This window comes from Theobroma cacao, chromosome 1 (genome assembly GCF_000208745.1).
Source record: "Theobroma cacao cultivar B97-61/B2 chromosome 1, Criollo_cocoa_genome_V2, whole genome shotgun sequence".
Classification (NCBI taxonomy): Eukaryota; Viridiplantae; Streptophyta; class Magnoliopsida; order Malvales; family Malvaceae; genus Theobroma; species Theobroma cacao.
This window is the reverse complement of record NC_030850.1, coordinates 13,819,501-13,832,263: the sequence shown is the minus strand read 5'-3', so window position 1 is coordinate 13,832,263 and position 12,763 is coordinate 13,819,501. Positions and strand designations below refer to the sequence as shown.

At 32.5% G+C, this 12,763-nt stretch overlaps 1 protein-coding gene and 1 pseudogene across 1 annotated transcript; both read right to left on the bottom strand.

The window, feature by feature from the left end:
- On the bottom strand, positions 309–2,581 carry LOC18612528 (annotated as a pseudogene).
- Positions 5,558–8,297, bottom strand: LOC18612527 (probable glycosyltransferase At3g07620). The gene is given in 5 exon segments (XM_007049375.2): positions 5,558–6,738; positions 6,848–7,196; positions 7,745–7,986; positions 8,110–8,228; positions 8,231–8,297. Coding segments are annotated over 5 exon segments (1,443 nt in total). The 3' UTR covers positions 5,558–6,072.

Genomic DNA, 12,763 nt, shown 5'->3' with positions numbered 1-12,763 from the left:
ATATATATAATTAATCCTATTTATAGTGTAATTCTACCTAGCTAATAATATCGTAATATAACTCTATTAAATAGTATAGTCCAACTAAATATATAATAGTATTATATAATAATTCTAATTAAATAATTTATATCAATATCCTTACAGGATTGAAGGTTTGTTGCATTTGGTCTATTTTAGATATTTATGTTGTGGGTTAAGCTCATGAAAGTGCTCTCTTGGGTGAATATATAATGGCGCTTAGTTTCTAAATTTGTTCAATAAAAATTATTTTGCCTTAAAAAAAAAAAAGTTGATTCACGTTAATAAGCAAATTATTCATTTGATGCATCATAGAAAAGATACAACGTCAGTCCGTCTTGAAAGAAAAAACCCCCACTTATTATTTATCATACATTCTTATTAAAATTGTTTGAACAAAATATTTCACAACTGATTGCCCTTTGTGTTCTTCCTTCTTTTTGAACTTACTAGCATTTATTAGTGACCAAAATTTTACATGTTAAAATCAAGAATGATCAAAATCCTGAACGTGAATGTTTAATCTTCGAAGCCAAATAGAGTGAGTAATCATGTGGAAGACATCATATCTCTTGGGAGTTGCATTCACCACGAAGTGCCTTTGAACTTGTTTCACTCGCCTTTGCATTCTCAAGTATCGCCTTTGAGAAATGCTCATCAGGATCTTTTTGATGTTTGGGATGTCCTTGGCCGCAACCTGAACTGAGAATGAATTCCAATTCAGGACATCACTGAAAGGGGGCACATAGCTGTCTGAAATCAGCACTGGAACACATTCTGCATAGATAGCCTCCACAATTCTGGGACTTGCTACTTCATATCCACTCGGGCATAGGCAAAACCTGCTGTTCTTCAGCTTCGACATGTATGAAACTCCCTTGGGAAGTTGGTCAAAAACTTGGACATCAGGATCCCGTTTGTCTTTCCACTCATTCAGAAGGAGGTACCTGATGTAGCCGTGGAGACGGCCGGCAAAAAAGGCAAGAATGGACCGACGAGAGGGAGAAGGACCGCCTAATAGCCCTTCCACATCACCTGTTAAAAGATTGATTTCTGGAAATGAGGCATCTTTAGCTGGATTAAATCCTTCAGAAGTGTTTGCGTTACATAAAACTCTAATGGACTTGTGGTACAAATGAGGAACATAGGAAGATGCACGCGGCCCCTGGAAAATTAGAATCAATCAATCAGCAAGTGGAAAATAATCATAAAAATTCATGTTAATTTGCTAGCTATGACTGCAGCTTCACAATTTTAACATGTTTATAAGTCAAACAAATGCTACTAGGCCTGTGCAGGGTGGTCTAATGCCAATTGTTACTAATAATGTTCGTCAACAAAAAGGGGTGGTTGGGCTTGGAGGGTCCAACACAATTACTTACCCAATCATGGCAGGAGAGCATGACATGGTCCGCACCAAGGCTTCGATTCCAGTAGGGATGTTTACTGGCAATGACATCGATGTAGTCTACAACAGCCCGTCCAATGGCATCGGTGTCAAAGGTTTCAGGATCGTAGAGATAATGAACCAGCATGACAACACTGAATGGAAGGAAATAAACCAATGCCTCATCGGGGTCTTGGGTTCTATAAAATTTGCCCTTTTCCAATTCATGAATGAACCTTCCCTCTGAGGAATATATGCTCCTGCATGGACCGTTATGGAATATTGGTGGCTCTCCTTCCTGGTACACATAAATCTTGAAGAGCTTCTCCATCTCTAAGTAACTCCTATGAATTATTTCAAGTGAATCGAAAGTTTAATTGTGTTAAAAAAAAAACTAGTTAATAAACGGAGAAATTTGCTTGAATTGAATAAATACCTATGAAAAGCATTTGAATTCCTGTATATTGGGCCATGAGGCACATAGTCATGGTTTTGATGGATCGATGTCAAATTCCTAACTAGAGCAGCCTCTTTTATCGAGGAACGGGCTCTTGCCAAATTTGCTTCAAGCCTCTCCAACTTGCTGTATCTCTTTACAACTCTTGTCGTGGATGTAACATCAATTTCTTCAGATTCGTTATTCTTCGACATGTCCTGCTTTTGTCCACAGTTTGGAAGAAACAGTACCATAAAGACTTTTTCAGTTTAGAATTTAATGCCAAAGTGTAATGAAACAAAAAAGAAAACATAAAAAGGTTTGAGAGAAAAAGAAATTCTTACAAGTTGAACTGTTTCTTTCTCAGTAAATGCAGCTGAAAAGGACCTATTGGAGGCAAAATAATCTGGTTCGGCATCCAGGAAAGAAGAATCTGTCGAGGATCCATTGAAGATGGAAGACCCTTTGATCACTGTGGAATTATTAGTATGTGCCTTGAAGTCGGAAATGTTAGTTGGAGTTTCTTCAATTAGTGAAGGAGGAGAAAAACCAAAAGAATGAGAAACCAAGTTGCCAAATCTCCATGTCCATGGAGACAAAGTAGAGGGCTCAGGAGTCAATGCAGAGACAAGAACTAAGAACACAACCAAAGGTATTACAAGGAATAAAACTAAATTCAATGAAGAAGACCAGAAAGATGAAGGTGGAATATGAGGCTTGTTAATGGAAGGTCTCATAACTTCAGTCTTCAATAAAATGCTCTGTTCTAAACTTGAATCAGAAAGTGAAAAAAACGAAAATTAAGTTGCTGAAGCAGTAACAGGCGGTGGGATTCATTTCTTGATTGCTGGTTATTCTTTGCTGCCCGTCAGAGATATTCTGGACAGGTGATTCTGCGGCTACAGCTTCTTAGTGTAACGTTCATACACAGTAAATGAAGTTTCTTTAAGTTGACGCTTCCCGTTTGATTCTAATTAGACACTTAATGCTGCCAGTTCCGTGTTGGAGGAATGAAGTCAATCCCAAGAGAGGCATGAAGATGAGAATACACCATATGGATTTTAAACTTGGCGAAATGACAAGTAAGATCAGGTGATTCAAAGCACCATTTCCCAAAGCACCCAAATAGTTTAATTACTCTAAATATTGGCAAAGACTCGTGTAGCAAAAGTGAGATTGATGACCACTACTTAGGAGTTAGGAGGATGCGTTTGGATCTGGGTTGGGGGCCGTCGCCATCACGGACATTGGTGCATAGGAGTTAGAACCATTATTACTCTTTTTTGAGACATGCGCGAATTAAGATAATAATACACTCAATTCAACGTAAAGAGCGCAAATGGAAGGATTCGAGATTGAATCATTGGAGGTCATTTTTTGTTCGACTTAAGCCAGGTTCGGACTGTTTCGAAATCATACCATTTTAAGTTCGAATTCTTTTCAGACCAAATTATCTCGAGTTCGGATTGGATTGAGATTCGGGTTTGATTTGAATGAACATAAAAATTAAATTTTAAATTTTATAAAAAAAAATTCATTTGATCACAGAGTTTTAATAATTAAATTTTACATTTTGTAAAAAATTATTTATTTACAAATTCAATCATTTTCGATATTACTATTAAGTTCAGATTAGTAAAGATTAATTTTGATAATTTAAGATTCGAATTCTTTCAAAGTTTAGCTAGGTTATCTGAAGTTTGGATCTTTAATTTTTTTTTTAATCAATTTGAGTCTAGTCAGGTTAGAATTTGGATTTTTAAGAGTAAGTTTCATGTTCAGATTCATTCTACCGCCTATACTTCTTTGCAACCAACGTTCGATAATTTTTAACCATGAGTATTGATAAATGAAACAATTATCAATTTACATTATAATTTTTTTTCTAAAAAATGTTTCAAAAATATTATTCTGAAAGACAAAAATAATGGAGACAACCATTATAAATAACAAAAAATTTCATGAACTTAGACCTAAAAGAATTCAAAACATATTTGTTCAAATCATATGATACTCGATAAATATAATACTGATCGATTTGATTCATAATAAATTAATATATATTTATATGGAGATTCAATTTTATCATGAATCAATAACATATTTATCAATGCGTATCATACAATACACTTTGATACTTTTATGATGTATTTGGATTAGACTTAAATAAAATCTACTCAAACCCAAATATCTAAAAAAATGCTATTTTAATTATTTTTTACTAAAAAAAAAATCTTATAAGCATATTTTTTAAAGCTTAAATAATATAAGATTATTAATTTTTTTCTCATTTCAATTGTTTAGGAATTTAAAAATTTAAAATAGTATAAAATATTAAAGAGAAAGCTATAAAATTTTCATTTTCTTTCTTGTATATTTAATAATAAATTGTATGTTTGGACTGTTACGCATTTAAAAAATTTGTGTGTGCACAAAATAAATATAAATGTGCATATAGGATCACTAATACAAAATTTATTACATATATCTATACATTATAGCAATATATATATACATATATATTTCTAAAATATTAAATTATATTTTTGTATTTTATGCATATATAAAATAGATATTATTTTATGTAGATATGAAGTTGGAAAAATAAATATGTTTTTAAATTAAAACATTTCATTTTTAGTAAAATATTAATTCTTTTATTTTAAATTTTAATTATAATTATTTTTCTTCACAATAATAAAATTTAATTAATTTTAAAATTTTATACCATAACTTACGATTTGATACGATATGATTTTTTATATTTATTAAAAGAAATTAAAATTTTTGTTTGATGTAACAATTATGAACCTGAAATTTTTTATCATTTTAAAAAAATGAACCCAGTTGTCAACCAAATGCTCAGTTTGCAAATGTTTTGTTAAGTTGGAAAGTAATTAAACATCAATGGTTTTTAGGGACAAAATATCCATCTAATTAAACTTTATGAACAAACAAGAGTAGTAACGACAGCTTAAAAACTAAGTCCAAAAGAGAAACCGAAGAATGAAAGCCCAAGAGATAAACAAAGAGTCCCCAAATTAAACTTCATGGTAATTGTTTAAATGAGTCATCAATTGTGTCATATCGTTTAAAATTTAATATGGCTCGTTTAATAAACATATTATGTTATTCTACATGTTTAATAAACTTATTCATATAAATTTATAATCTCGACACATTTAATTAATCGTATTGTGTTTACTCATATAACTATTCATATCTTATGTTTACATAACATGGTTAAGACATGCAAACACATATTGCTAAAATTAAGAAAAAACACGAGAAGAAATAATATAGGAGAGATTATCATTTTTTATTCTTTTCACAGAAATAAATCATTCAAATTGATAAGATTAGAAGTAAATAAAATGACTATAAAAATATATATAATGATAAAATAATATAATTTTTTTTTCTTTCGTTTCATTTTTCAACTCTACCAATCAATTAATAGGTTTAAATAAGTTTTCTGATTTCATCTTTCGGATCAAACATACCAATAAAAGGAAAGAATGTGTTTTCTATGTTTTTTTTTTTAATCTCCTCTAACTTTCTTTGTTTTTTTTATCTTACAAAGCCTAACAGAAAAAGGGACACCATGCATGTGAACGTCAGAAAGCCAGAAGAGGACTAGAATCAAAGTACATAATCTTAACATATATGAATCCAGATAATCCCTTCTATGAAGGAAAACATATAGGCTACATTCCTACAAATTGTGAACATTTCATAAACTTAATTTTTAGCATTCTGCAAGTGAAAATTGGAGCTTTAGACACGGTTCTCTATAAAGCATACAATTCATGTATCAAACACAAATACTAGCTCCATGAGACAATAATTTTTCATGTAAAAGGAGTTAAGCCATTAGTTAATCAAGAGAAGTTAGCCAGGACCAAAGGACATCTCTTTCCAGACAAGATATACTACCTGGCATGATTTATTAGCTCCAAATCTGATCTGCTCTGTTGGCTAAGCTTTTTGAATGAAGACATTGAGCTGATCTGCTCTTTGTATGTCGGCTAAGTTTCTGGATGAAGACATGGAACTGAACCCGATCAGGCGGTAGGTAGGCTGCTCTAATCAAATGAAGGGACTGAGGACCAAAAGGCAAAAGCAATTCTTAGGTCTAAATTTGGTTCTGTTCATATTCTACATGGCTAAAACTCTACTACACAGACAAGAAACCTGACACTTATAAAGTGATTGTATAGCCTCTGAATCAACTAAAAATTCGTACATTCAACCTACGAAGCCATATCGAATGAATTATCATGTTAAAGATATCATATCTCTTAGGAGTATCATTCACCAAAAAATGCCGTTGCACTTGCATGACATGCTCTAGCATTCTCAGATATTGATCTTCGGGTATCCCCATAAGAATTTTCTAGAGGTTTGGTATTTCACTCACTGGAACTTGGACTGAAAACGAGTCCCAATTAAGAACATCACTGACAGGAAGGATATAGTGCTGTGAGATTAATACTGGAACACATTCAGCATAAATAGGCTCTACGATTCTTGGAATGGCAACTTCATGCCCACTTGGACATAAGCAGTACTTGCTCTTCTTCATCATGTCATCATAAAAAAGTCCTTGTGGTAGTCTTCCATAAATTTGTACATCTTTATCCTTTCCCTTCCAATGCTTTAACTGTGCCGCCCTAATTTTACCATGATACAGGTTACCTGCAAAGAATGCCAAGACTGACCGATTGAATGGAGGCAAACTTCCAGTAAGATTCACGGTTTCCCCTGTTTTCAGATTGATTTCAGGAAGCGATGCATCCTTCTTTGGATTAAAATACTCTGAAGTATTTGCATTGCATAGTACTTGGATGGCATTGTAGTAGAGTTCCTTCAGATACCAGGTTGCCAGCGGTCCCTGTAACCTTCAACAAACATTCACTTCCAAGGTAAAAGTAATTGTATTGTTCAAATTAAGCCAGAAAAAAAGAAAAAGAATTTATTAGTGGATGAGCTTTCATATTTACCCAGTCATGGCAGGAAAGCATGAAATGATCAACTCCAATGCTTCTATTCCAATATGGATACTTGTGAGATATGATTCGTACATAATCCACAACTGTACGCTCCATCACAGCTTTATCACGGATGATTGGATGAAACAGATGCTCAAGTATCATCACAACACTAAAGGAAAGGAAATAAACATGAGCTTTGTCAGGGTTCAAAATTCGATTTTTTTTGTCCTGTTCCATCATGCTAATGAACAGTCCTTCCATCGAGTATATGTTCTTGCAAGTACCATAATGATATAAAGGTGGCACCCCCTCTTCATAAACAAATATCTTGAACATCTTTTCCATTAACAGATAACTCCTGAGACATATATATATATAGAAACAAAGAAAATGACTAACTAGTAGGGAAACATGGCAAGTATTGCGGAGAAGTCACAAGAAAAACATCCATGTGCATTTCAATCCTAGAACCAACATGTTATTGAAGCTGCTGTTGTTTGCACAACCCCATCCCCCTCCACACAAAAAAAAAAGAATATTTTTCTTCGCTGTTAACAATGATCCTAAATTTTAAACAATTAAAGCAACAGTACGGGTTACCTTCTTTCGGGGGCAAGATTTCAAACCCTTCCACTTCTCCCAGGCACCATTAATTGTACTGATCATGGCTCTTTTTTTGAAGTAGTGATTGACCTTAGAGATCAAAATGTTTGAGACACATAGAAATCAACAACAAACCGTAGGGTTTGCATGTGCTTTATAAAATTCATGCTGCTCTCAAAAACTGAAAAACAGGTCATTTTATATTCTTGATACTTAATTTCAATGCATTCCAGGGCTTTTACTAGACTCTATTGCATGTGAAATTAACAAGAAATACTAACAGAGGATTCAGTGGTTCAACACCGATGAAATGCATGAGCATTCCTGTAGATGTTGCCTTGCGGAACATAATCCAAATCTTGAAGATCCAATGTGCTGTTGGGGTTTAATATAGCTTCTCTTATCAAAGCTCTATCTCTAGCAAGACTTGCTTCAACCTTCTCCAGCCTTTCATCTCGGGGCTTACCCCTTTTCAACACGGATTCATTATTGTGGAAAATCATTTCTAGATTTATAAATTCTTTTTCCTTCTGCTTTCTTTTATCCTGCGGAACAAACATGAACAAGGAAATGAATTACAAAATGGTAAAGTGATGAACCAACAAGGCGGCTCTCATTCTTATAATAAGTATCATTGATGAGAAAGGGAGAGGACGATGAATATGTACAATGGCATGATCGGAAGAATAAGGCAAAGAAGAAAAGGGCCAGAAGCTAGAAGCCCAATTCCACGGAGATGCCAAATAAAACCATGATAATCCTTTTGAAACCTTGGCAAGGACAATGCGGAAGCTACGGCAATGGCTACCACAGCCAGAAGAATCAAGCTTGAATGTTTTCTGATAGATATCCTCATCTCTCTTTCTCTCTGGCTTTGTATACAAATGTTACAGTATAAACTGAATGAGGGTACATGTGAGCTAGATGTAGGGACTTCTTTTTTTTTGGTTCAATTGATAATTAGGGCCCCAAGTGCTTAGGGCTGCTTTCTCCTAGTCGCCTGTCGGCATACCAATATAATGTGTCACGGCTATTATGCAAAAATTCTAAAACATTTTATTAAATGATAAGTCATCCTAGTTGAATCTCATTCCCTTTCATTATTTTCTGTTTATTATTTTTTTTATACATTTTTAATCATCGTTCACATATATAATGTACCATTCATGATTTTTATAAATCTGAGCAGTTTATGGATTGTATTGAAAAGTAAAAGAATGAAATCAAATTTGTCAAATTCAACTATATCCTTATGAAAACAATCAGATAATTATACAAATTATTTAGTTAAAGTTATTATCTAGTTGGATTACAGTATTTTATTAGAGTCATACTATAATACTATTAGTTAATTAATTAAAATTAAATTATAAATAAAACTAGGATTAACCATATATGTATCTTTTATTTTATCTATATAGCATACATAATTTAAATTTCTGTGTAACTTATACAATTTCATATGGCATAATATCTAAAAAAAGCACTTAAATTATTTAAAAAAATTTAAATAAACCCTTATACTTTTATTACATTCAATCAAGCCTTTATATTTTTATTTTGATTCAAATAAACCCTTATGATTAATGATTGATAGTCAAAATGTCATTTATCATTCTATACTTCATGGCACTGACGTGACATATTAACATATCATAATTAATGATAAGATGACATATTGACACACATAATTGATGATGACATGGCATATTAATGTGGCATAATAATATAATCATGCAACATTTTTCACTCTCCAAATCTACGTCATGATAGTGCAATATGGATATAAAATGATAAGTGGCATTTTAACAAATGACAATTAGTCAACCATTAGTCATAAGGGTTTATGTAACTCAAAATAAAAGTATAAAAGTTTGATTAAATACAATAAAAGAATAAGAGTTTATTTGAATTTTCTTAAATAGTTTAAGATTTTTTTTGAACATTATACCATTTTATATTATACAAGATTTTCTCTTCTTTGAACCCTTTAACGAGTTATTAGATTTTTTTTCTTTTTCTAACCCTTTAAATGAGTCATTAGATTTTCATATATTAGATTTTTAATATCATTTTAGATTGAGCATGTTTGATTGTGACAAATTAATAAATTACATAAGAGTACGTTATCATATTCTATCTAAATGCATATCACTTGAAATTAGCTCAAGTGATAAATTTGAAATGGCACTAGGATGTTAAAATTTAGGATAAAATACTATGACCTCCTAAGTTTTAGTCATAATTTCATGCGGGTTTATTAGAATTCAAAATTGACAATCCGCCCTAAAAGAATATCTTTCGTTAGACACATAAGTCATGTCATTAGTCAACCGTCAATGTTTTCATTAGTATGATGACACATGGTAATTTTTTTAGCATAATTTTACCTTTCATTGATTTTAAAAATTACCACTATATAAAATACAATTTCTTCATTTTTTACAATTCCTTTCTTTTTCTACCCTAGTATTCTCTCTCCTTCTCTCACTAAATTTTCGCCACCACAAACGACAATGATAGACGACGATAATGGACAGTATGACTAGACCTGTCAATATGGGTCGGCTCGACCCAGCCTGGCCCAAGTCCTTGTGGGTTGAAAAAATATGGGCTGAGCAAGGCCAGCCCATATTTTATATAGGCTGCCAAATTCCCAACCTAACCCACCCCTTCTAGCCCATGGGCTGGCCTTGCCCAGCCCATATTTTTTGAAAAAAAAAATTTACTCTTTATTAATAAAATTATGCAATAATTTAATACATAAATTGAATAATAAAAACATGTTAGAAACAAATAATTTACACGAAACATAAATAAGCAAATACACTACATCAAATATAAATAAAATTTCAATGTTTAACACAATTACATAAATTACAATTCTATTAACATAACTATATAAATACATAATCAAATATTTATAAACTTCAAGACTAATTTATGTTCTTCTCAATCTTCATCCTCAATCAAAACATTTGAGTCTTGTTTGGACAACAATGATGTCTCCAACTCTGAATCATTATCATCTAATATTCATTGTCATAAAAAAAAAGATATAGTGAGTTTCCATTTTAACTAAAATTATTAATTTAACAAGTAAAGATTAAAGACATTGAAATATATAAAATAAACAATACCATCGGTAGCTAAAGAAAAGTCATGCAACCAATTTTTTGTGCAAACAAGCATTTGAACATTTTCATGGTGGAGGGAACTTCTAAACTTGGTGAGAACATGACCATCAATACTAAAAACAGACTTTGATGTTACCGTAGTAATCAGAATGCTCAATACATCTCGTGCCATAATAGAAAGATCAAGAAAGCGCTTAGCATTATCCTTCCAATAATTAAGCACATCCAAATCTTCAAACACTTCATAATCAAGCTTTGCCTCATCTAAATAAACATCCAACTCAGACTTCCCAGCAATAAAAATTGTTTCATTTTGAAACATTTTGAACTCCTACAATTTTTAAATACCTAGACAAAAAAAAATAATTATCATAACATAAATAAAGTAACATAAATTCTCATGTAATAAAATGAAGGAAAGACACAAAACTTACACTAAAGATCTTTGATCCTTTCGGTTTAGTTCCCCTTCTAGCTTGCTTAGGCAAATTACTCGTTGAGCGAAAAGATGTACTTGATGCACAAGTGTTGCTTGCATATTGTTCAAAGAGCTCGTACAACTTTGTCTTCTCATTTTCTAACTTTTCATGACAGGTAGAAGCAACAATCTTAGAATAGCAAAATCTTAAGAAATCAAGCTTCATCTTTGAGTCAAGAACAACTCCAAATGCAAGCACTACACTATAATCTTTCTAATACTTATCAAATTTCATTTTCATCATTTGAGACATATCCTTGATAACCTCATCTTCATTATGTAAATTTTCATTTAAAATCGATTCAATTTTCCAAACTTGCATGAAATACAAATTGGAAGTTGGATAAGATGAACCAGATATCAAATTTGTAATCTCATAAAGGGCTCCAAGAATTCACAAATTATCATTACTCTCCCCTATTCCTCATCAAAAGGATTATATTTATAAGTTCTATCAATAAATTGGAGGCTAGCAAAAGCCTTTTGATATTTGATTGCACTTTCAAGCATCAAAATATGTTGAATTCCATCTAGTTGACACATCCAAACGCAACCCAACACCTGCATCAATACCAACATGTTGAACACATTCTTGAAATTTTTTCATCCTCCCATCCGATACCTTTACATATTTTACACTCTCCCTAATTTTAAACAATGCTTCATTGACTGCTTTCAAGCCCTATTGAACAATCAAATTTAATATATGAGCACAACAACGTACATGAAAAAATTCACCATCACAAATCAAGCTACTTTGCAAATGAAGATGGCCTTTCCAGATACCTTGCATGTTATCATTAGCAGAAGTATTAAATAAAGTAAAAGAGAAAACTTTTCTATCTATTCCTCATTCTTTCAAACAATCAAATACAATAGCAGCTAATTCAACTCTAGTATGTGGATGAGGCATACGACAAAAGTTGAGTAACTTGCTCCATAACTTCCAATTTTCATTGAGAAAGTGAGTAGTCAAACAAATATAGCCCTCAGAAGTAGATGCTGTCCATACATCAGAAATCAAACAAATTCTATTAGGTACCTTGGCCATGGCTTGTTTAAGTTTCTCTTTCTCTCTCAAATGAATTCTCTGGACATTAGATACAACAGTGTTTCTAGAAGGCATCACCACATATGGATTTACATACTTAGCCCAAGCTCTAATCTTATCATATTCAACAAAAGTATAAGGCAAGTCATGCTTAATTATGGCTTCAACAAGCATGTCATGTGAAATCCTAGGATCAAACTTTCTAACCTTTACTTTCCCTTCATAATCCATTAGCATTTGATGTGGATTAAAATAGGAAATGAATTTACAAGTGTCAATGTGATGACGCAAATGTGAAGTGCCATAATTAGAGCCATCAAGTTTAGAGCCAACCTTATACTCTGTTTTACAACCGTTACAAGTTGCCCTTTCTACTCCATCTTGCTTTTGGCCTATTTTAGTGAAATAATTCCAACATTTTATGTCACGACCCGGAACACCCATCAGGCCCATGACAACCGCCGCAACGTCCCGATAGGCATTCATTTCCCCGAATGCCGATCGAAACCCGCAAGGCTTAGCATCAACTTCCGCATCTCCCCGGTGAGCGACAGTTATTAGATCTCGCATTTCAAGAAATCATAAGTTGTTTCCACCTCAAAACAATAAAAATATTATTTTCTAGCTCACTGGGGCATTTTCGTCATTTTTTTTTT